The 26,139-nt window shown below is 49.4% G+C and overlaps 1 protein-coding gene across 2 annotated transcripts in view; it reads left to right on the forward strand.

Moving 5' to 3' along the window:
- The window catches only part of LOC140392064 (cohesin subunit SA-2), a 169,838-nt gene that overhangs the window by 24,647 nt on the left and 119,052 nt on the right, over window positions 1–26,139 (forward strand). For both annotated transcript variants that reach the window (XM_072477283.1, XM_072477285.1), the window contains exon 2: window positions 22,582–22,771. In XM_072477283.1, the coding sequence (XP_072333384.1) occupies window positions 22,728–22,771 (44 nt within the window). In that variant the 5' untranslated portion in view covers window positions 22,582–22,727. The remainder of the gene's footprint in view (window positions 1–22,581; window positions 22,772–26,139) is intronic.

A 26,139-nucleotide genomic window follows, 5' to 3' on the forward strand; every position in this document is an offset into this window, starting at 1 on the left:
TTAAGGGGCAACTTAGCATGGTCAATCCACCTACCCTGCACATCTTTGGGTTGTGGGGGCGAAACCCACGCAGACACGGGAAGAATGTGGAAACTCCACATGGACAGTCACCCAGAACCAGGATTGAACCTGGGACCTAACCACTGCGCCACCGTGCTGCCCTACCACAGAAGTAGTTGATGCTAAAACATTGAATATGTTCAAGAGGCGGCTAGATGTGGCACTTGGAGCGAATGGGAGCAAAGGCTCTGGGGAGAAAGCAGGATTAGGCTATTGAGTTGGATGATCAGCCATGATTGTGATGAATGGCGGAGCAGGCTCGATGGGCCAACAGGCCTCCTCATGCTCCCATCTTCTATGTATTAGCACAGTGGGCTAAACAGCTGGCTTGCAATGCAGAACAATGCCGGCAGCGCGGGTTCAATTCCCAGACCGGCCTCCCCGAACAGGCTCTGGAATGTGGCGACTAGGGGCTTTTCACAGTAACTTCACCGAAGCCTACTTGTGACAATAAGCGATTATTATTATATCCTCCATAACAGCACTGTGGATGTACCTACACCTCATGGAAAGCGGTTCAAGAAGGCAGCTCACCATCACCTTCTAAGGGCAATTCGGGATGGAGTAATAAATGTTGGCCGAGTGACGCCCACATCTCATGAATTAAAAAGCAACCGCACTGTACAAATCACCACCCTTGGAAGTGAAAGGGAGAACTTAAGCAAAATAAGTTACAAGGATAAGAAAGGTCGATTGCAAACAATGGAAATTGGAAATAAAGTCAGAAAGTAGACGGCAGGTCAGGCAGCATTGTAAGAAGGTTCTGGCTGAGAACCCTTTTCAGAGCTGGTAAAGAAAATAACAGTTTGGCATCAGGAGCATCATCTGAAATGCTTTCTTAACATTGGTCGCTCTGCAGGAGAATGTTCCGTTGTCTGGATCAAGTGGATTTAAACGGTTTTCACGTTCGACTTCAATAACATGCCATATTAAAGCAAATTACTGTGGATGCTGGAATCTGAAACCAAAGAGAAAATGCTGGAAAATCTCAGCAGGTCTGGCAGCATCTGCAGGGAGAGAAACGAGCTAAAGTTTCGAGTCCAGGTGATTGATGCACGATCAATGACCACTAAAGCGAGGTTGTAGTCCAACTGAAGACTTTAATAAGCTAGATGTTTCCCCCAGCAGCTCAGGTACAGAATGACGGCTGCTGGGGCAGCACGGGCTCTTATACCCAGCCTTGCAGGGCGGAGCTACCATACAGCTTGACCAATAGGAAACATACAATATCTACCAATGGTGTTCCAGCATTACCAGGTACCATAATACCTCTACACAGACTACCATATTCACCCCCTGTTAAAAAAGAGTCCAGCGGGGGTGGTGGCCTGATATTACAACATGGTAACGTGGTAGAAATTATAGTTATGGAGGTACCGTAATACCTCCGTACAGCGTTTTGTAACTATTTACAATTCTATTTACTATTTACAATTTATGATTCATATTTAACTATACACTTTAAAATGAAGCAATCAGTCGATCGGGGGCCCTGGTCGTCCTCTGTGATCGTTGAAGCTTTGGTGGTGACTCTGGTGGAGGTTCGGGTGTCTGTGACTCCTGGAGCGTGGCCTCGATCTCTGTGGCAGCTTCGACACCCCTAGACGGGGAAAACGGTTGACCTGGGAAGGGAGAGTCTGCCGGGTGCGTCGGTGGGTGGGGGGGCCTAGACGGGGCCGGCGGAAGGACCGATCATCCTGTAAGGCGCACTGGTGGGAGGGAGGGTGGGACTGGTGGCTGGGGTGTGCGTGGGGTTCCGGCGGGCGCCAGGTCTCGTAGGGAGACCGTATCTTGTCGGCCGTCGGGGTACGCCACGTAGGCATACTGGGGGTTAGCATGGAGAAGATGGACCCTCTCGAGGTCCGACTTGTGCGCCCGCACGTGTTTTCAGAGCAGGATGGGTCTGGGAGCTGCCAGCCAGGTCAGGAGCAAGGTCCCAGTGGAGGACTTCCTGGGGAAGACAAGGAGACGTTCGTGAGGTGTTTGGTTGGTTGTGGTACAAAGCAGTGACCGGATGGAGTGGAGGGCATCCGGGAGGACTTCCTGCCAGCGGGAGACTGGGAGATTCCTGGACCATAGGGCCACTAGGGCGGTCTTCCAGACTGTTTCGTTCTCCCTCTCTACCTGTCCGTTACCCCGGGGGTTGTAACTGGTCGTCCTGCTCGAGGCGATGCCCTTGCTGAGCAGGAATTGACGCAGTTCGTCGCTCATAAAGGAGGACCCCCATCACTCTGTATGTAAGCGGGGAACCCTAACAGTGCAAAGATGCTATGGAGGGCCTTGATGACGGTGGTTGCGGTCATGTCGGGGCAGGGGGTGGTGAATGGGAACCGGGAGTACTCGTCAATCACGTTCAGGAAGTACGTGTTGCGGTCGGTGGAGGGGAGGGGGCCTTTGAAGTCCATGCTGAGGCGTTCAAAGGGACGGGAAGCCTTTATCAGGTGCGCTTTCTATTGCCGGTAGAAGTGCGGTTTGCACTCCGCGCAGATTTGGCAGTCCCTGGTGGCTGTCCTGACCTCCTCGATGGAGTAGGGCAGGTTGCGGGTCTTGATAAAGTGGAAAAAGCGAGTGATGACCCTCGGGTGGCAGAGGTCCTCGTGGAGGGCTCGGAGGCGGTCCACTTGTGCATTGGCACATGTGCCGCGGGACAGGGATCAAGAGGCCCGTTTAGCTTCCCGGGACGATACAAGATCTCGTAGTTGTAGGTGGAGAGTTTGATCCTCCACCGCAAGATCTTATCGTTTTTTATCTTGCCCCGCTGTGCATTATCGAACATGAAAGCAACCGACCGTTGGTCAGTGAGGAGAGTGAATCTCCTGCTGGCCAGGTAATGCCTCCAATATCGCACAGCTTCTACTATGGCCTGGACCTCCTTTTCGACTGAGGAGTGGCAGATTTCGGAGGCATGGAGGGTACGTGAGAAGAAGGCCACGGGTCTACCCGCTTGGTTGAGGATTGCCGCCAGAGCTACGTCAGACGCATCACTCTCGACCTGGAAGGGGAGGGACTCGTTGATGGCGTGCATCGTGGCCTTTGCAATGTCTGCTTTGATGCGACTGAAGGCCTGGCGGGCCTCTGTCGACAGGGGAAAAGCTGTGGATTGGATCAGGGGACGGGCCTTGTCCGCATGGCTGGGGACCCACTGGGCATAGTAAGAGAAAAACCCTAGGCAGCGCTTCAGGGCCTTGGTGCAGTGAGGGAGGGGGAACTCCATAAGGGGGCGCATGCGTTCAGGGTCGGGGCCTATAACTCCATTTCGCACTACGTAGCCGAGAATGGCTAGGCGGTCGGTGCTAAACATGCATTTATCCTTGTTATATGTAAGGTTAAGGATCTTTGCGGTCTGGAGGAATTTTCGGAGGTTGGTGCCGTGGTCCTGCTGGTCGTGGCCGCAGATGGTGACATTATCGAGATAAGGGAATGTTGCCCGTAAACCGTACCGGTCAACCATTCGGTCCATCTCGTGCTGGAAGACCGAGACCCCGTTGGTGACACCGAAGGGAACCCTTAAGAAGTGATAGAGCCGCCCGTCTGCCTCGAAGGCAGTGTATTTGGGGTCACTAGTGCGGATGGGGAGCTGATGGTATGCGGACTTAAGATCTACTGTGGAGAAGACCTTGTAATGTGCGATCCTGTTTACCAAGTCGGATATGCGGGGGAGAGGGTACGCGTCCAGCTGCGTAAACCTGTTGATGGTCTGACTGTAGTCGATGACCATTCTATGCTTCTCCCCGGTCTTTACCACCACTACTTGAGCTCTCCAGGGACTGTTGCTAGCTTCAATGACTCCTTCCCTCAGTAGCCTTTGGACCTCTGATCTAATAAAGATTCGATCCTGGGCACTATACCGTCTGCTCCTGGCGACGGGTTTGCAATCCGGGGTGAGGTTCGCAAACAGGGAAGGCGGATCGACCTTGAGGGTCGCGAGGCCGCAGACAGTGAGATAGGGCCGCCGAATTTGAAAGTTAGACTTTGGAGATTACACTGGAAGTCTAAACCTAGGAGTGTGGCCGCGCAGAGGTGGGGAAGGACGTAAACTCCCTTCCCTGGACTGTGAGGTTTGCTACACAAAATCCCTTTATCTCTACTGAATGGGAACCGGAGGCCAGGGAGATTTTTTGATTAACGGGGTGGACGAGGAGAGAACAGCGCCTTACCGTGTCAGGGTGTATGAAGCTCTCTGTGCTCCCAGAGTCGATTAAGCAGGACGTCTCGTGCCCGTTGATTAGTACTGTTGTTGTAGCAGTTGAGAGTGTTCGAGGCCGGGACTGATCCAGGGTCACCGAGGCTAATCTCAGCAGTTGAGTGTTCTCTTCAGGCGGTGTGCGGTCAGCCGAGCTGGGCTCCTGGGAGTCCATCCAAAATGGCGGCTCCCATTGGTCGCACATGGCTGGGAGTGCACAAAATGACTGCGCCCGTCCATCGAACGTGGCGTCTGCGGGACCCTGGAGTAGGAAGATGGAGGCGCCCGCTGGCCGCACGGGGACCGTGGAGAGGTTTGTGGTGGCGGTCTGCATTTGCCACCGGAGACCGCGGCGACCGCACGGGCCTGGCATACCACCATAAAGTGGCCCTTTTTACCGCATCCCTTGCAGGTGGATGCACGGGCCGGACAGCGCTGCCGGGGGTGCTTGGCCTGCCTGCAAAAGTAGCAGCGGGGACCCCAGGGTTGCCAGGCCGCCTTGCAGCACAAGCTAGTGGGAGGATGGGGGATGCCTCGGGGTCAGCTGCGGAGGGGTTCCACGCTGCCCAGGGGCCTGCCGCGCGGCCGGTAACGTAAGCGCGGGCGTTTCTGGAGGCCACATCCAGGGAACCTGCAAGGGCCCGTGCCTCCTTGAGGCCTAGGGTGTCTTTTTCCAGCAATCGCTGGCGGATTTGGGAGGACAGCATAACTGCAACGAAAGCGTCCCGGATCAAGAGTTCAGTGTGTTCGCTCGCCGAAACTTGTGGGCGGCTGCAGCTTCTCCCCAACACCAGGAGTGCATGGTAGAATTCTTCCAGCGATTCTCCAGGGATTTGTCGCCTCGTTGCTCACAGATGTCGGGCATAGACCTGGTTTACCGGGCGAATATAATGTCCTTTTAGCAGCTCTATTGCTGCATCAAAGTCTTCCTCGTCCTCGATGAGGGTGTAAATTTCCAGGCTCACCCTCGAGTGCAGACTTGCATTTTCTGTTCTCCCTTGGGTGTGTTTTCGGCCGTTCCGAGGTATCCTTTAAAACATGCCAGCCAGTGCTTGAAGATTGCTGCTGAGTTCGCCGCATGGGGGCTGAGTTGCAGACACTCCGGCTTGATTCAGAGCTCCATCCTTTTAAATCTAGCTTATTAAATTGATGCACGATCAATGACCACTAAAGTGAGGTTGTAGTCCAACTGAAGGCTTTAATAAGCTAGATGTTTCCCCAAGCGGCTCAGGGACAGAATGAAGGCTGCTTGGGCGGCACGGGCTCTTATACCCCGCCTTGCAGGGCGGAGCTACCATACAGCTTGACCAATAGGAAATATACAATATCTACCAATGGTGTTCCAGCATTACCAGGTACCATAATACCTCTACACAGACTACCACAGTGACCCTTCGTCAAAGCACAAGCACCATTTTGGAAAGTGGCATCATCGGAACAAATGCGACGGATGCGAAGGAGCTGAGAGAAAGGGATGGAGTCCTGACAGGCTGTAGGGTGTGAAGAGCTGTAGTCCAGATAGCTGTGGGAGTCAGTGGGCTTGTAGTGGATATTAGTAGATAGTCTATTGCCGGAAATGGAGACCGAAAGATCAAGGAAGGGAAGGGAAGTGTCTGAGATGGACCAGGTGAAAGTGATGGAGGGGTGGAAACTGGATGCGATGTTGATGAATTTTTGACAAAGGGTCATCTGGACTCAAAACGTTCGCTCTTTTCTCTCGCTACAGATGCTGCCAGACCTGCTGAGATTTTCCAGCATTTTCTCTTTGGTTTCAATAACATCCAAATGTCCAACAATCACAGTGACCACTTTGTTTTGCTGACCCAAGTCTGACGAGAGGACAATTGTCCCCTTCCCCTCACCCTGTGCAAAAATAAATGGTGGTGGGTTCCTTGGCCAAGTGGGATTCTGCAGTCTGGCACTGATGACGCCATCAATCTGTGCAACTTTCATGTTATATATTACACGTTTCTTATTACTTCCCTTTTGGTGGATCTCCTGCAGGATATTTCTTTAGTGCAATAGGATTGGATTTTGTTTATTGTTACGTGTACCGAGGTACAGTGAAAAGTATTTTTCCGCGAGCAGCTCAACAGATCATTAAGCACGTGAAAAGAAAAGGAAATAAAAGAAAATACATAATAGGGCAACACAACATATACAATGTAACTACATAACACCGGCATCGGATGAAGCATACAGGGTTGTAGCGTAAATGAGGTCAGTCCATAAGAGGGTCATTTAAGAGTCTGGTAACAGCGGGGAAGAAGCTGTTTCTGAGTCTGTTCATGCATGTTCTCAGACCTTTGTATCTCCTGCCCGATGGAAGAAGTTGGAAGAGTGAGTAAGCCGGGTGGGAGGGATCTTTGATTATGCTGCCCGCTTTCCACAGGCAGCGGGAGGTGTAGATGGAGTCAATGGATGGGAGGCCGGTTTGTGTGACGGACTGGGCTGTGTTCACGACTCTCTGAAGTTTCTTGTGGACTTGGGCTGAGCGGTTAGAAGACCAGGCTGTGCTGCAGCCAGATAGGATGCTTTCTATGGTGCATCTGTAAAGGTTGGTAAGAGTTAATGTGGACATGCCAAATTTCCTTAGGCGCTGTTTTGCTTTCTTGGTGGTAGCATCGACATGGGTGGACCAGGACAGATTTTTGAAGATGTGTACCCCTAGGAATAGAGAGAGATTCTCTGTCAATAGACAGCAAGGACATACTGACATACGTTGACCGTTGTTTGCTCATTGACTGTTGCCTGACTATGGAACAAGCAGTCTCAGTTCCTGAATTAGTGCTAATGGTTACCAGGGAAATGTTAGTAGATTAATTTTTTTCTTTTTCAACTTTTATTCCATAGCTTTGTCACCGCCATCAGTGAACTTTGCAGCAGGAGAACTCAGACCCTCGCATTCAGCCTTTGATTTATTGTTCTGGTGACAAGGGCTCAAGCTATATTACACAATTAATTTATTTTTGGTTTGCAGAAGAGAGGTGCAGAAATGATTGACAATTTCAGTCGGTTGCTAAGAGCGATGACTAAAACATATCTCGCAAGAGAACAGGAGATTAAAAAAAAAGCAAATTTAATATTTTTCCTACAGAGGATTTCATTGCAACCCAACCACAAATAACTCCTTAAGGTGACGTGTGAAGATATCTATGTAATTGAAGTAACCAAACAGCTCCTGAGCTTTATTATTGCATTACTAATGTCATGGTTTATTCAAGAAGCCTTTTTATTTAACATTTCATTGGCCTTATCGTTTGCCTTAATACATTTAAACTTTTCCTGTCCTATATCTGCTGATTTTTCAATTGCAGAAAGGTTTTCATCCATATCCATTTTTCATCCTTATCTATTCATCTTTTTTAATACCTTTTTAGATTGGATTGTTGCTCTGGAGGTGTTTTGGTGTATACTTGAAGTGCTACTTTCTGGAAATCAATGGTTACTTTGAAGAGTGCTAGCAGGTCGATTGTTGGAAAGCACAGGGTCAGTATCCACCCAGTTGGGTGAGGTTTAACTAGCCTACGGCTGTGCTCGCTGAATGGAGTGTCAATATGGAGGGACGTACATTTTTGCTTCACGAATACTGCCTGATCGCAAAGAAAGTGGATCAACTTGTTAAAGAGCAAGACACTGGGATGGAAGTCCTGCTGATGCCATAGAGTGGGTGCGCCAAGTGTTTCTGCCCCTGTTCTTCCACACACCGGACTGTGCCTCTGAGGCGATGGCGAGGCACTACAGGCAGGCCAGGCCTCGGGGAGGGAAATGGGAGGAAATTTCAGATAAGACATTAAACTGAGGCGTCATCTGTCCAGAATATAAAACATCCTATGGCATTATTTGAAGAAGAGCAGGGGAGTTATCCCTGGTATCCTGGCCAATATTTATCTCTCAATCAACATCATAAAAGAACAGACTATCTGGTGCTGCTTGTGGGAGCTCTGGCTATGTGCAGGTTGGCTAGTGCATTGCTACAAGACAACCGTGATTACACTTCATTTGCGCCTCATTGGCTGTAAAGCTCTTCGACATGTCAGGCGCGATGTGGGTCGGCACGGTAGCACAGTTGCTTCACAGAGCCAGGGTCCCAGGTTTGGTTCCCGCTTGGGTCACTGCCTGTGTGGAGTCTGCACGTTCTCCCTATGTCTCTGTGGGTTTCCTCCGGGTGCTCTGGTTTCCTCCCGAAAGACGTGCTGTTAGGTCGTTTGGACATTCTGAATTCTCCCTCTGTGTACCCCACTAGGCGCCGGAGTGTGGCGGCTAGGGGATTTTCACAGTAACTTCATTACAGTGTTAATATAAGCCTATTTGTGGCAATAATAAAAAGATTAAGATTAAAAGTAAAGCAGTCTGTATGAAAATCACCACAGGCCCTTCTTCTGAACCACTCTGTAGCCAGTTTCAGAGCAGCACTGACATCAGCTGCCTTAACATTCTGGGAGCATGCGTAGTATGATGATATCCAAGAAAAAAGAAATACTTTGAAAAGATGAAATTTATGGGCAATGAGCAAAAGGTTGTTGCCACTAACTGATGGTAGAAGGAACATGGGTCATAGTTATAGAGCGCGATTCAGTGGACTCAAATGGCTCTGAGGGACATCCACTATCCAACGGCACTTTACCATTTCTTTTGGTCTTGGGAGTATCTGCCCACTGAGGTCAAACTTAGAGGGATTTCCTGGAAAGGTTCCTCGCAGATCGGGATGCCATTATGAAAGGCTGACCCAATCTTTCCCCACCATTCCTTACAGGCCCCCTGCCCCACCACGTTTTTGACCCCCTCAACCTTCGGGAGGCCCCTGGGAATCCACCCTCACTCCCCCTCCACCTGGCAAGGCACCCCCCCCTCCAGGCCCAGGCCCCTGGCTGTGCCAACCTGGCACCTGGGCACCCTGGCACTGCCAGCCTGGCACCCAGACAATGCCCGACACACTAATGGTGTCAGCCTGGCATTGCCAGGGTGTCTGGGTGGCACTGCCAGAGTGCCAGGCTGGCAGAGCCAAGGTGCCCAGGTGCCAGGGGTGTGCCAGTGTGCCATCCTGCCCTATCTCCAACCACCCGGGGGTCTTCAACATCTTGGGAGACCCTTCCCCCCTCAGGTTCCATTACAAGTGGTCCACATTCGTGTGGACCAGTAATAAACGGCACCCTGGCGAGGTCTCTTAGGCATGACCGGTGAGTCACAGGGGCTGAGGGAATTTGCCATTCCGGTATTTAATTGAACCGTCCGGCTCATTTAAATAGTCAGATCTGAATCTCGCCCAGTGAGTTTCAGGGTTTGTCCTGGCGACAGTGAAGGAATAGGAATATAGTTCCAAATCAGGATGATGAGTGTTTGGAGGAGAACCTTCAGATGGTTGGGTTCTCATGCATCTGCTGCCTTTTGTCCTTCGAGATGGTAGAGCTCATGGGTTTGGACAGTGTTTTTGAAGGAGCCTTGGTAAGTTCTTGCTGTGCATATTGTCGATGGTTACTGTGTATCGGTGGTGGAAGGAGTGAATATTTATAGCAGTGGATGGGCTGCCAATGCGGCCGGCTGGTTTGTCCTGGACGGTGCTAAGCTTCTTGAGTGTTAGAACTGCCATGGTGGGATCATCCAGGTAAGTGGAGAGCATTCCAACACACTCCTGACTTGTGCCTTGTAGATGGTGGACAGGCTTTGCGGAGTCACTCACTGCAGGATTCCTAGCCTCTGACCTGCTCTTGTAGCCACAATATTTATATGGCTAGACCAGTTCAGCTTTTGGCCAATAGTAACCCTCAGAATGTTGATAGTAGGTGATTCAGTGATGGTAATGCCATTGGATGTCAAGGGGAGTTGGTTAGATTCTCTCTTGTTGGCAATTGTGTGATATAGGAGAGGTGGTGGCACAATGGTATTGTCACTGGACTAATAATCCAGATACCATTGTTGATGCTCTGAGGACTTGAATTCAAATCCCACCATGGCAGATGGTGAAATTTGCATTGAATAATAATGTAGAATTAAAAGTCTAATGATGACCATGAAATCAATGTCAGTTGTCCTAAAAACCTATCTAGTTCACTAATATCATTTAGGGAAGGAGATCTGCCATCCTCACCTGGTCTGGCCTACATGTCACTCCAGACCCATGACCCTTAAAATGCCCTCTGAAATGGCCGTACAAACCACTCAATTCAAGAGCAATTAGGGATGGGCAATAAATGCTGGCTCAGCCAGTAACGCCCACATCCCATGAATGAAGGAAATAAATATTACTTGTCATTTGTCAGCCTACTTCTGAATGTTGTCCTGGTCTTGTTGAATCTGGACATGGGCTGCTTCAGTACCTGAGGAAATGCAACTGGTACTTAACATTGTGCAATCATCAGTAACATCCCAACTTCACAGAATTGTTACAGTGCAGAAGGATGCCATTTGGCCCATTGAGTCTGCACCAGCTCTCCAAACAACCTTCATGACTTAGTGCCATTTCTCTACCTTTTTCTCCACCCCCTGCACATTGTTTCTATTCAAGTAATCATCTTAATAATAATAATAATATTTTTATTGTCAGAAGTAGGCTTACATTAACACTGCAATGAAGCTAGTGAAAAGCCCCTAGTTGCCACATTCCGGCGCCTGTTCGGGTACACAGGGAGAATTCAGAATTCTCAGCTGGTACGGGAATTGAACCCGCGCTGCTGGCCTTGTTCTGCATCACAAGCCAGCTGTCTATCCCACTGAGCTAAGCCTGCGGACTCATTCGGGGGATGCGGGACCGGTGGGGGGGGTGGTCCGAGGGTGGTGAGGCTGGTTACAGGGGGGCAGTTTTTGGTAGGCAGGGTCCGTGCGTGGTAGGCGCCGTGTTGCATGGCGCGGCCTCTGCAGGCCGCCATCGTGCGCATGCGCGGCCACGGACCCGCCGGTTCTCTGGCTGTATCCGCAGGTAAAGCCGGGGGCTTTGCGCTGCCGGGCTGCTAGCCCCCCACCAGACGGAGGATCAGTTCAGCTTTTGCCCCGTTTTTTCTGGTGTAAAACGCCAGTGTTCCCACGCCGGCATCAGCACTTAGCCTGCAAATCGGAGAGTCCAGCCCGAGGGGTCGGTGCAGCTCAGTTGGCTAGATGGTTGGTTTGTGATGCAGAGCAACACTAACAGCCTGGGTTCATTTCCCGTACCAGCTGAGATTATTCATGAAGACCCTTCCATCTCAACCTTGCCCCTCGCCTGAGGTGTGGCGACCCTCAGGTTGAATCACCGCCAGTCAGCTCTCTCTCAAAAAGGTGAGAGCGGACTATTATTCGCTGGAACTATGGTGACTTTCATGGGCGGCACAGTAGCACTGTGGTGAGCACTGTTGCTTCACAGCGCCAGGGACCTGAGTTTGATTCCCGGCTTGGGTCACTGTCTGTGCGGAGTTTGCACGTTCTTCCCGTGACTGTGTTGACTTCCTCCAGATGCTCCGATTTCCTCCCACAAGTCCCAAGAGACGTATTTGTTAGGTGAATTGGACATTCTGAATTCTCCCTCAGTGTACCCGAACAGGCGCCGTAGTATGGCGACCAGGAGATTTTCACAGTAACTTCATTGCAGTGTTAATGTAAGCCTATTTGTGACACCAATAAAGCTTATTGTTATTTATTTCACTTACTTTTGCTAATGCGTCATTTTAACATATTCTATATAGCCCTTTTGATAAACACGCAAGGTTCAGGATTTGAAATACATTCTTTAAGTATATTTATCTTTCACAAACTTTCAAGATTGAAAAGTGCTCATGATACTGTCTGGATAATTATCTGCAGTGGTTTGCAGAGCCTGGTATCGTGAAGGAGTTCAGTTGACGTGATAATAATTGCTGATAGGACGGCACGGTGGCGCAGTGATTAGCACTGCTGCCTCAGCGCGTCGAGGACCCGAGTTCAATCCCAGTCCTGTGCCACTGTCCGTGTGGAGTTTGCACATTCTCCCCGTGTCTGCCTGGGTTTCCCCCGTGTCTGCCTGGGTTTCACCCCCACAGCCCAAAGCTGTGCAGGGTAGGTGGATTGGCAACACTAAATTGCCCCTTAATTTTTTTTTAATTAAATATTTTATTGAAAATTTTTGGTCAACCAACACAGTACATTGTGCATCCTTTACACAATATTATAACAACACAAATAACAATGACCTATTTTATAAACAAACAAAAAAAAATGAATAAATAATAAATAACAAAAATGAAAACTAGCCCTAATTGGCAACTGCCTTGTCACAAGTAACACTCTCCAAAAATATAATTTAACAGTCCAATATATAATTATCTGTAGCAGCGACCTATACATACTATACAGTATATATTAACAACCCTGAGAGTCCTTCTGGTTCCCCCCCCCCCCCCGCCCCCCCCCCCCGCCCCCCCCCCCCCCCCCCCCCCCCCCCCCCCCCCCCCCCCCCCACCCCCCCCGATCCTGGGCTGCTGCTGCTGCCTTCTTTTTCCCATTCCGTCTATCTTTCTGCGAGGTATTCGACGAACGGTTGCCACCGCCTGGTGAACCCTTGAGCCGACCCCCTTAGGACGAACTTAATCCGCTCTAGCTTTATAAACCCCGCCATGTCATTTATCCAGGTCTCCACCCCCGGGGGCTTGGCTTCTTTCCACATTAGCAATATCCTGCGCCGGGCTACTAGGGACGCAAAGGCCAAAACATCGGCCTCTCTCGCCTCCTGCACTCCCGGCTCTTGTGCAACCCCAAATATAGCCAACCCCCAGCTTGGTTCGACCCGGACTCCTACTACTTTTGAAAGCACCTTTGTCACCCCCATCCAAAACCTCTGTAGTGCCGAGCATGACCAAAACATATGGGTATGATTCGCTGGGCTTCTCGAGCACCTCGCACACCTATCCTCCACCCCAAAAAATTTACTGAGCCGTGCTCCAGTCATATGTGCCCTGTGTAATACCTTAAACTGAATCAGGCTTAGCCTGGCACACGAGGACGACGAGTTTACCCTGCTTAGGGCATCTGCCCACAGCCCCTCCTCGATCTCCTCCCCCAGCTCTTCTTCCCATTTCCCTTTTAGTTCATCTACCATAGTCTCCCCTTCGTCCCTCATTTCCCTATATATATCTGACACCTTACCATCCCCCACCCATGTCTTTGAGATCACTCTGTCCTGCACCTCTTGTGTCGGGAGCTGCGGGAATTCCCTCACCTGTTGCCTCGCAAAAGCCCTCAGTTGCATATACCTGAATGCATTCCCTTGGGGCAACCCATATTTCTCGGTCAGCGCTCCCAGACTCGCGAACTTCCCATCCACAAACAGATCTTTCAGTTGCGTTATTCCTGCTCTTTGCCACATTCCATATCCCCCATCCATTCCCCCCGGGGCAAACCTATGGTTGTTTCTTATCGGGGACCCCCCCAAGGCTCCAGTCTTTCCCCTATGCCGTCTCCACTGTCCCCAAATCTTCAGTGTAGCCACCACCACCGGGCTTGTGGTGTAGTTCCTCGGTGAGAACGGCAATGGGGCTGTCACCATAGCCTGTAGGCTAGTCCCCCTACAGGACGCCCTCTCTAATCTCTTCCACGCCGCTCCCTCCTCCTCTCCCATCCACTTACTCACCATTGAAATATTAGCGGCCCAATAATACTCACTTAGGCTCGGTAGTGCCAGCCCCCCCCTATCCCTGCTACGCTGTAAGAATCCCTTCCTCACTCTCGGGGTCTTCCCGGCCCACACAAAACCCATGATGCTCTTTTCAATCCTTTTAAAAAAAGCCTTCGTGATCACCACCGGGAGGCACTGAAACACAAAGAGGAATCTCGGGAGGACCACCATCTTAACCGCCTGCACCCTCCCTGCCATTGACAGGGATACCATATCCCATCTCTTGAAATCCTCCTCCATCTGTTCCACCAACCGCGTTAAATTTAACCTATGCAATGTGCCCCAATTCTTAGCTATCTGGATACCCAGGTAACGAAAGTCCCTTGTTACCTTCCTCAACGGTAGGTCCTCTATTTCTCTACTCTGCTCCCCTGGATGCACCACAAACAACTCACTTTTCCCCATGTTCAATTTATACCCTGAAAAATCCCCAAACTCCCCAAGTATCCGCATTATTTCTGGCATCCCCTCTGCCGGGTCCGCCACGTATAGTAGCAAATCGTCCGCATACAAAGATACCCGGTGCTCTTCTCCTCCCCTAAGTACTCCCCTCCACTTCTTGGAACCCCTCAACGCTATCGCCAGGGGCTCAATCACCAGTGCAAACAATAATGGGGACAGAGGGCATCCCTGCCTTGTCTCTCTATGGAGCCGAAAATATGCAGATCCCCGTCCATTCGTGACCACGCTCGCCACTGGGGCCCTATACAACAGCTGCACCCATCTAACATACCCCTCTCCAAAACCAAATCTCCTCAACACCTCCCACAAATAATCCCACTCCACTCTATCAAATGCTTTCTCGGCATCCATCGCCACTACTATCTCCGTTTCTCCCTCTGGTGGGGCCATCATCATTACCCCTAACAACCTCCGTATATTCGTGTTCAGCTGTCTCCCCTTCACAAACCCAGTTTGGTCCTCGTGGACCACCCCCGGGACACCTTCCTCTATTCTCATTGCCATTACCTTGGCCAGGACCTTGGCATCTACATTTAGGAGGGAAATAGGTCTATAGGACCCGCATTGTAGCGGGTCCTTTTCCTTCTTTAAGAGAAGCAATATCGTTGCTTCAGACATAGTCGGGGGCAGTTGTCCCCTTTCCTTTGCCTCATTAAAGGTCCTCGTCAGTACCGGGGCGAGCAAGTCCACATATTTTCTATAGAATTCGACTGGGAATCCATCCGGTCCCGGGGCCTTTCCCGCCTGCATGCTCCTAATTCCTTTCACCACTTCTTCTACCTCGATCTGTGCTCCCAGTCCCACCCTTTCCTGCTCTTCCACCTTGGGAAATTCCAGCCGATCCAAGAAGCCCATCATTCTCTCCCTCCCATCCGGGGGTTGAGCTTCATATAATTTTTTATAAAATGTCTTGAACATTCCATTCACTCTCTCCGCTCCCTGCTCCATCTCTCCTTCCTCATCCCTCACTCCCCCTATTTCCCTCGCTGCTCCCCTTTTCCTCAATTGGTGTGCCAGCAACCTGCTCGCCTTCTCCCCATATTCGTACTGTACACCCTGTGCCTTCCTCCATTGTGCCTCTGCAGTGCCTGTAGTCAGCAAGTCAAATTCTACATGTAGCCTTTGCCTTTCCCTGTACAGTCCCTCCTCCGGTGCTTCCGCATATTGTCTGTCCACCCTCAAAAGTTCTTGCAGCAACCGCTCCCGTTCCTTACTCTCCTGCTTCCCTTTATGTGCCCTTATTGATATCAGCTCCCCTCTAACCACCGCCTTCAACACCTCCCAGACCACTCCCACCTGGACCTCCCCATTATCATTGAGTTCCAAGTACTTTTCAATGCACCCCCTCACCCTTAGACACCCCCCCTCATCTGCCATTAGTCCCATGTCCATTCTCCAGGGTGGGCGCCCTCCTGTTTCCTCCCCTATCTCCAAGTCCACCCAGTGTGGAGCGTGATCCGAAATGGCTATAGCCGTATACTCCGTTCCCCTCACCTTCGGGATCAATGCCCTACCCAGCACAAAAAAGTCTATTCGCGAGTAGACTTTATGGACATAGGAGAAAAACGAGAACTCCTTACTCCTGGGTCTGCTGAATCTCCACGGGTCTACACCTCCCATCTGCTCCATAAAATCTTTAAGTACCTTGGCTGCTGCCGGCCTCCTTCCAGTCCTGGACTTCGACCTATCCAGCCCTGGTTCCAACACCGTATTAAAATCTCCCCCCATTATCAGCTTTCCCATCTCTAGGTCCGGAATGCGTCCTAGCATCCGCCTCATAAAATTGGCATCATCCCAGTTCGGGGCATATACGTTTACCAAAACCACCGTCTCCCCCTGTAGTTTGCCACTCACCATCACGTATCTGCCCCCGTTATCCGCCACTATAGTCTTTGCCTCGAACATTACCCGCTTCCCCACTAATATAGCCACCCCCCTGTTTTTCGCATCTAGCCCCGAATGGAACACCTGCCCCACCCATCCTTTGCGTAGCCTAACCTGGTCGATCAGTTTCAGGTGCGTTTCCTGTAACATAACCACATCTGCCTTAAGTTTCTTAAGGTGTGCGAGTACCCGTGCCCTCTTTATCGGCCCGTTCAGCCCTCTCACGTTCCACGTGATCAGCCGAGTTGGGGGGCTTCCTACCCCCCCCCCTTGTCGATTAGCCATCACCTTTTTCCAGCTCCTCACCCGGTTCCCACGCAGCTGTATCTCCCCCAGGCGGTGCCCCCCGCCCATCCTCTCCCATACCAGCTCCCCCCTCTCCCCAGCAGCAGCAACCCAGTAATTCCCCCCTCCCACCCCCCCCCCCCCGCTAGATCCCCCGCTAGCGTAATTACTCCCTCCATGTTGCTCCCAGAAGTCAGCAAACTCTGGCTGACCTCGGCTTCCCCCCGTGACCTCGGCTCGCACCGTGCGACGCCCCCTCCTTCCTGCTTCTCTATTCCCGCCATGATTATCATAGCGCGGGAACCAAGGCCGCGCTTCTCCCTTGGCCCCGCCCCCAATGGCCAACGCCCCATCTCCTCCACCTCCCCTCCTCCCCCCATCACCACCTGTGGGAGAGAAAAAAGTTACCACATCGCAGGATTAGTACATAAAACCCCTCTTTGCCCCCCACATTCGCCCCATCACTTTGTTCGAACGTTCTTTTTAATAACCCGCTCATTCCAGTTTTTCTTCCACAATAAAAGTCCACGCTTCATCCGCCGTCTCAAAGTAGTGGTGCCTCCCTCGATATGTGGCCCACAGTCTTGCCGGTTGCAGCATTCCAAATTTTATCTTCTTTTTATGAAGCACCGCCTTGGCCCGATTAAAGCTCGCCCTCCTTCTCGCCACCTCCGCACTCCAGTCTTGATAAACGCGGATCACCGCGTTCTCCCATTTACTGCTCCGAGTTTTCTTCGCCCATCTAAGGACCATTTCTCTATCCTTAAAACGGAGGAATCTCACCACTATGGCTCTGGGAATTTCTCCTGCTCTCGGTCCTCGCGCCATCACTCGGTATGCTCCCTCCACCTCCAACGGACCCGCCGGGGCCTCCGCTCCCATTAACGAGTGCAGCATCGTGCTCACATATGCCCCGACGTCCGCTCCCTCCACACCTTCAGGAAGACCAAGAATCCTCAGGTTGTTCCTCCTTGCGTTGTTTTCCAGTGCCTCCAACCTTTCCACTCATCGTTTCTGATGTGCCTCCTGCGTCTCCGTCTTCACCACCAGGCCCTGTATATCGTCCTCATTCTCGGCTGCCTTTGCCTTCACGACCCGAAGCTCCCGCTCCTGGGTCTTTTGTTCCTCCCTTAGCCCTTCGATCGCCTGTAGTATCGGGGCCAACAGCTCTTTCTTCATTTCCTTTTTGATCTCTTCCACACAGCATTTCAAGAACTCTTGTTGTTCAGGGCCCCATGTTAAACTGCCACCTTCCGACGCCATCTTGGTTTTTGCTTGCCTTCCTTGCCGCTGTTCTAAAGGATCCACTGCAATCTGGCCACTCTCTCCTCCTTTTTCCATCCGTATCCAGGGGGGATTCCCTTCTGGTTTACCGCACAGTGTTTTTAGCCGTCAAAATTGCCGTTGGGGCTCCTATCAAGAGCCCAAAAGTCCGTTTCACAGGGAGCTGCCGAAACGTGCGACTCAGCTGGTCATCGCCGCACCCGGAAGTCCTAAATTGCCCCTTAATAAAGAAGAAGTGAAACTGCTGAGCTGATATGATTCAAAAGCCCTGCACATTAATTCAGCTCTACACTGACATATCAGACCTCCCCAAATAATGTATCAAGGCTCACAGTGTAATCATACATATTTGCTTCTCAATTTCATAGAATTTACATAGAATTTACAGTGCAGAAGGAGGCCATTCGGCCCATCGAGTCTGCACCGGCTCTTGGAAAGAGCACCCTACACAAGGTCAACGCCTCCACCCTATCCCCATAACCCAGTAACCCCACCCAACACTAAGGGCAATCTTGGACACTAAGGACAATTTATCATGGCCAATCCACCTAACCCGCACATCTTTGGATTGTGGGAGGAAACCGGAGCACCCGGAGGAAACCCACGCACACACGGGGAGGATGTGCAAACTCCGCACAGACAGTGACCCAAGCCGGAATCGAACCTGGGACCCTGGAGCTGTGAAGCAATTGCGCTATCCACAATGCTACCGTGCTGCCCCTGAATTTATATGTATATAATATATATATTATATGTATATACACATAGATTATAAAAATCAATTGAGGTTTGTCGGTCACCATGTAACCATGAAAAATTGCTTTCAAACAAACCAATCTTAAAAATATATGAGAAAAGAGGGAAAACCAATCATTTCCTTGTGAATTTTTGACACTGAGCTAGTCTGATGCCTCCCCAGGAAGAATGGTGAAGCAGCTAGCAACCTACATAGACTTCTAATAGCAACAGTTCGTCTACGACTGACCTCAGGATATTCCCACTTCAGCCGCTTTCCCACATGGGCTACCTGGAGAAATGAACTTCAAAGGACCAGGGATTTAACTCTTGTCGATGGTGTAAGGCCCACCTCAAAGTTGCCGCGCTGAAAAATGTCCAAGACGCTAACTGCCAGCAACGCCATGGGGAAATTCGGCAGTAGAACAAATCGAGAGGTTCTGATACGGCAAGCCCCTCCGTTCCGTAAAGGTCAGCCACATCTAATTCAATGTCGGGACAGTCTTGAAGGGCTGGAAGGCCTGCGCCCGTTCCTTTGCCCCTGTAACGTCAAAGTTGAAAAAGGGCATGCTTAATGCTAACCCGATTTTCTCTTCCGAATGCTGTCACGCGTTCCCAACTGTTGCTGCTTCTGTTTATTTTCGATGGGGTGAGAGTGGGCCCGAGAGTAGGCCTTGCTGTACAAGGTTCCACTAAGCATCCACTTTTATTTCACATTTGGGAAAAAAAAAATGTTAAAAAGTGCTGAGCTGCAAATCACTAAAAGTGCGGTTAGAGATTACATCTCCTCAGAAGAAAGCTCTATTTCTTTTGGTTCATTTATCAACATAACATTTCATATGCACAATGCCTCTCCCTTTATTGCCGCATTTTTCACTCTAATTCCTGTGATTGTAACCGCATTGCCTGAATTTTTAAGAGAGAATGTTCTCCACTCCTCTGGTGACAGCTGTCTATGTGTAACTGATGTATGTATGACTCCTCTTGCAGGGATACATATGCATTAGCTGCATATAGGCACCTCTCTCGCTCTGTGGCTAAGTGAGAATCTGGCCTTTGGAAATCTTGGAAATGGAAAAAATTATCAGGTGAAAAAATGCTCCAATAAACTGTGGGCCTGCAGTCTTGTGAAAATATTAAATCTTGACCCATTCAGGAAATAAGCAGGAAGGTGGCTACCTACCACATAAATCTATTTGTGATGCAGTGCTAAATAGTGCTGATGACAATATAGGTTGGTTGTTTGTCATGTGTTCTCCCCCCCCCCCCCTCATGTTATGTACCTTTACATGCTGCAATAAAATGTTGTACCGCAGATAGCTCTCGCTTCACACAGCCCCGTTACACATCATAGGGCCAGAATGGCAGAGAAGGCCATTCCTCTCATCAGATCCATGTTGGCTCTCTAGATCGATCAGTCCAGTCCACCCCACTTGCTCTGCGTAGCTTTGGAAGTTTATTCCTCTCAAGCGCCAAACCATTATCTTCTCAAATCATTGACTGTCTCTGCTTCCACTAATCGTAATAATAATAATATTTATTGTCACAAGTAGGCTTACATTAACACTGCAATGAAGTTACTGTGAAAATCCCCTGGTTGCCACATTCCGGCGCCCGTTCGGGTACACAGAGGGAGAATTCAGAATGTTCAATTCACCTAACAAGCACGTCTTTCGAGACTCGTGGGAGGAAACCAGAGCACCCGGAGAAACCCTGGTGCTGTGAAGCAACAGTGCTAACCACTGTGCTACCGTGCCGTCCTTGTACGAAGCGAGTTTCAGGTCATCAAAACTCGCTGCGTAAAATATATTCTACTTCACGTTCCCCACGTATCTTGTGCTCAAAGTTTCTGATCTCTGTCCTCCAGTCCTTATGCCATCAGCTAATGGGGAGCTTTTCTTTGTCTACCTGTTAGCGACCAGATAAAAAGGGGAAAACTTGCTCCCCTCTACTCAACCCCCTGGGATGGTCACAAGAACGTTTCCTTCTGACGAGGATATTCCTTTTCCAAATCAGTGTATTTAGCTACTTAAGCCCTGAGCACCACAGAGCCAATCAAACCAGGTTTTCTTGAATTAAAGAAAGAGCAAATTTATTAACCATTAAATCTGAGAAAAATAATAAAAATTGAATGCCAATCATTCAGTCCTCATACTGTCATTAGGGCGCACACACATGCCAAGACACACATACCCACACACACCAAAACACACCCACAAACAAAAACGCACACACACACCCAAATAGATACTCGCACACATACACACGCAGACATACAGGCACATACAAACTGCACACATAGCCAAATACACACATAGACATGCACACACACACACACAAAGAGGGATAGGATGGAGGCGTGGGCTTAAGTAGGGTGCTCTTTCCAAGGGCCGGTGCAGATTCGATGGGCCAAAAGGCCTCCTCCTGCACTGTAAATTCCATGATTCTATGACATACAAATGCACACATACACATACAGGGAGACCTAAAAGCACACACATAGACACACACACAAACTAACATACACTCAGCACACTCAGCACATAGATACAGACACACACATAAAAATGCACGCATACACATACACACAAATATACCCACATACGCACATGCAGACACACACACACAAACATACACACATGGTTTTATCCTTTTACTACCCTTGATTTTAAATATTGCAGGTGATTTAGGTTAGCTAGTTTCTTGGATGTGGTCAGATGTAGAAGATATTGCAATTATTATGTGATCTTGGTTTGCTGGTAGGTTTCTGATAGAGTTTCTTGAACCTGGCATCGTTCCTATTTCAAAAGAGAGGGGGAGAGGGAGAAGCCCTCAGCCAGTTTTCTCTGCTGAAGACTTTCTTGACCTTGTCTGTGTCTCTTCCAATCTCTCTCTAGTGGCTGGGAAGCCTTGCCTTGAAATAATTCACCCATTGTGTATTTCCAGGAGGTTCTGGGTGTGTCTGCCTGTGGCAATCATTATTTCAATATCCTGTGCTTTTCATTTTTAATATCTATCCCTTAGACATTCTGAGTGTAAATGGGCATCTGGATTATAGGCGATGTCTCTCTCTTCACACTCCCTGGAGGGTGATTTGTTTCTTTCACTGTGGAACGCAGCCTTGCACTTTGCTCTGTCTCAGTTCAAATTGCAAAATTTCCAGTCTGTTGAAAGTTGAAGAATCATACTTTCAGAAGTAAAGGGGTGTCGTCTAGTGAGATATCTAAACCAGTCTCATTCTTCTGCAAAACTGGAAAATTACCCCACTGCCTCTTGTGCCATTTTCCCTTGGTCACCCAGCCCACTGCCAGTCTCTTCCCAAGCTGCTCGCCCCTTCCCCTCAGGACAGGCCCCATTACCACCCTGTTTCCTGGGGAATTGCCTGGTGAAAGGGTACTCATTGCTACTTTGCTTGTAGAGGTGTTTTCCCTTCCTTCCACCCTCGTATAAGAGTTTTTCCGCTCACCTTTAATTGGCCCTATAACCTTCCTTCATCCTTCGACTCTAGCACCCAGTTCCTTGAAGGTTTCTCCTTTGTTGTCTTGGTTCAAGAGATGTTTGGCTATTTGAACTCTACATTGTACCCTTAACGTTGGTCCCTGGATCAGGAAAAGTATGAAATTCAGAGTATATTCCAATGCATTACTGAGGGCGTACTGTCAGAGGTGCCATCTTTCAGGTGAAAGCACTGCTTGCTTGGCTGGATGTAAAAGATAAAGATCCCATAGCCCTATCCCTATTTTGAAGAAGAGCAGGAGAGTTAACCCTGATGTCCTGACCAATATTTTTCCCTCCATCAACATCATAAAACAAATGATCTGGGCACTATCACGTTACTGTTTGTGGGAGTTTGTTGAGTGCAAATTAACTGCCTCGTTTTCTACACTGTCTACACTTCAAAAAGTATTTCATTGGCTGTAATTTGGTGCATTGAGACATCCTGTGGCCACGGAAAACGCTATATAAATGCAAAGCTTTCTTTTTTTTCTTTTCTTTTCATGTGGAGCCATGTGCTGCGTCCAAGTCCATTCAATTAACACGTTGCATCGCTCTCTTTTTATTTCTGCAGCTCCGCAACAAAATGTGACACCAGGCGGAGACGTCCTTGAGCTAGAATTAAGAAGGCACAGTGGGCGGACGCCATAGAATGGCTGCCATTCTGAGGAAGCCATTTTGTTAGACTTCCGTGGTTGAGTTTCCAAACACCTGGCAGTGATGATAGCAGAACCAGAGTTATCAAGCAGGACCACCCTTCAAAGGTAAGGAGCCACTTAGCGCTTTATTTTGAGGGGGGGGGTTGGGGGCATGGGCCGGGGAAGCAGAGTCAATGCCACAATCACATTATCCTGAAAGATTGGCCATTGTTGCTAACTTTTGGTTGGTTCGCTTGGCTCTGGTTTATAACCTAGGCTCTCGAGTCGCCAGGTATCTTTATGATACCGCCACGAGGTTCAAGTTCGAGTAATGATCAATAACTCAATACACCGATTAGTAAGATTCAAATCAAAGCACATTTATTATACACAGTAATCGCTACTCATGCACAAATTCTACGTCTAAGCTACTTCTACGACTAACAGGCCTGTACTTAGTTTCGGACTGGCCCACCAGGTCAGGGGAACAAATAGCCTTTCGTTCGGGTTCTGAGTCTGCGGGATTTGATGTTGGTACGGATTGGTAGCTAGGAGCGCCTATCTCGTAGCGAGCGTTGACTTAAGACTTACGATCTCTCGGTGGCCACTGGACCGGTCACGGTCAATGTTGGTTCGCGTTGCTGGGTGACCTGGTCAGGAAGAAGAGGGGCCGATTTGAACTTGGGGCTTAACTTTATAGTCCCCAGGGGCTTTCCGCCTTTCAGGGCGGACCCTGTACCTGGTTCTAGGTGATTGGACTTTGTTCCAATCGCTTGGTTCGATTTCTCCAATACTGGAGCGGTTCCCTGATCGATGGGCGGTCTTGAGGTGCCCGTTAACCTCTTTTGTGTTGGCTCCTGCTGGCGCCGGGGAGTCTGGCTTAGTTTTGTTTGTCCCAAATGTTGCTATTGTTCCTGGGGATTGCTCATTAGTATGTAGATGGCTGCTACATTATTATGCTGATGGTCGCTGGTATCGATGCTGTCTGGGCTTTTGCAGAGTTAAATACACAGCAAACCTGCACCTGCTGGTTTCTGCCCGTGTTGGCTGAATTTCCCTTCAGTCTTTGCCGTTTGCCATTTTAAATCGGGACTTGGCCAACTCAGATGGCTACACTGTCAAATCCCAAATTTCTTTACCCGTCAGTCTGGCCTCAATAAAAGTCGAGATGGATTTGCAGGTACAGCATTAGTTATTTTATTTAGCTTGGAAGCTTGATTCATTTCACAGAAGCATAGGACACATCCAGTCTCCTACACCCCGGAAAGCGAATGAACAAAGAGACAAAGGGATCTCTGCAAATCAATTCAAATGGTATCAAGTTTCACATACACGATTCCCATAGGTCATTCTATACCCCTCCTGACCTAGTCAGACATTCTGATTGGCTCACTTCCAATCCCTTCCTCTGGCCCCTATTACCCAGCATCCTTTTCTCCTCCTATGGTGGACACACCTCCTCCTTGCTTTGCCATGCGGTCTGAAATCCTTTGTCTGTGAACTCACCAGAATGAGACTGGCCTATCTCTACATTACAGTAACTAATATCTCTAAAGTAACTATTTTATATCACATTCGTCAACACCATCTTGGTGAATTGGCAGTTTAGTTCGGGTTTCCAGGCCGTCCCACGAGAAATATTCTAGGCGCTTGAAGGAATTGTGTTTTTTTTTCATGGTATGCTTTTGCTCGTTAGTTACAAACAATTTCAGCAATATTTCATTTTCTCCCCAATCTTTCTTGCTGATTGGCGCCATCTCCTCAATCGGATCCTATATTTGGATACTGGATCAGATTCTTCGTTCACTGATTATGAATGTGTAGACATTGTATGAGGTGGGAATCAAGGGATGGGTCCAATCCCAGCTTGCAAAGCTGTTGGGAGGTAGGATTTTCAGAGTCTTAATGAGCCTGGACACTGATCTAGCCACCCAGTCCAATAACACTCGAGAAGCTCGACACCATCCAGGACAAAGCAACCCACTCGATTGCTCCCCCTTTCCACAAACATTCAAATCCTCCACCATCACCGACGAACAGTGGCAGCCGTGTGTGCCATCTACAAGATGCACGGCAGGAATCCGCCAAGGTGACTTAGGCAGCACCTTCCAAACCCGCGGGCACTGCCATCTAGAAGGACTAGAGCAGCAGACACCTGGGAACCCCACCACCTGGAGGTTCCCCTCCAAGTTACTCACCATCCTGACTTGGAAATATATCACCATTCCTTCACTGTCGCTGGGTCAAACTCCAGGAACTTCCTCCCTAACTGCATAGTGGGTGTACCTACACCTCAGGGACTGCAGCAGTTCAAGAAGGCAGTTCACCACCACCTTCTGAAGGGCAACTTGGGATGGGCAATAAATGCTGGCCTAGCCAGCGACACCCAAGTCCTGTAAATTAATTTTTAAAAGTGTTTGGTAGCTGGGGGCAGTAATGGAGATGGGACTCCAGGAAGTGGGCACATTCCAGCCTGAACTGACCATTGCTACGGCTACCACCTATGTGTGTGGTCTTAAAAAACAATACGACAATCTTCATCTTTAAAATGCCCAGGGCACATATCGAGCTGGGACCTAGGATAATTAAGGCAGGGAAACATTGGCTATTCAAATTCCATTGCTGCTCAGTGGGTTTTTTTTGGTCCAAACTTGCAACCTTTTCCATAAAATGAAACAGTTTTGGCGCTGCGGCCCCTGCTCCCGCCAGGTCGGAGCGGGTCAGCTTCACAGAACTCCTGACGGCTGTCCAACCCCATGAACAAAATCTCGGGAAGTCAGCAGGCAAGCGCTTGACGAGCCCCCTCAAAACACCCCGCTGATGAGACGGGTGATTTCACTTTCCTCGCTCACTCTTTTCCTTCCCCCCCCCCCCCTATCCTGAGGGAAGTCAAAGCTGGGAATGGAGGCAGGAGATTAGCGCAGAGGCCTCTGGTGTCCTCACTGCCATCCTTACCCAGTCTGGCCCGCATGTGGCTCAGATCTACAGCAATGTAGTTGATTCTTAACTGCCCTCTGAAATAGCCGAGCAAGCCGCTCTGTTCAAGGGCAATTAGGGATGGGTAACAAATGTTGGCCTTGTCAGCAATGCTCACATTCTGCTAATGAATACATTTTTAAAAAAAGACCAAAGAATTGTTTGTGGGCAAAATGGAAACACGTCACATCAGTGGAGTAAAGTGCAGCCTGCTGAGGTTTGCCCTTTGATTAAAAATCACATTTTTGGAAAACCTTACTCGATGCCTGACTACGCCACGCATGTCCTGATATTTCTTGAGGGTGAAATTGAAGCTGTATTTTCCTATAACCCACCCATGCAACGTTGGGAAGCAATTCTATCCGCCCTGTTGATCCCATAATTATCTTGTAGTCGGAAAATAAGGTCGGTACAGGATACGGTTGTGGGATTTGCTGCTTGATTTGTCCTCTACGTCCCTGCCAGTATCCTGGAGGATTTCAACCAAAATATCAGAGCAAAGACTTGGCGTGGGTGTT

This window comes from Scyliorhinus torazame, chromosome 15 (genome assembly GCF_047496885.1).
Source record: "Scyliorhinus torazame isolate Kashiwa2021f chromosome 15, sScyTor2.1, whole genome shotgun sequence".
Taxonomy (NCBI): domain Eukaryota; kingdom Metazoa; phylum Chordata; class Chondrichthyes; order Carcharhiniformes; family Scyliorhinidae; genus Scyliorhinus; species Scyliorhinus torazame.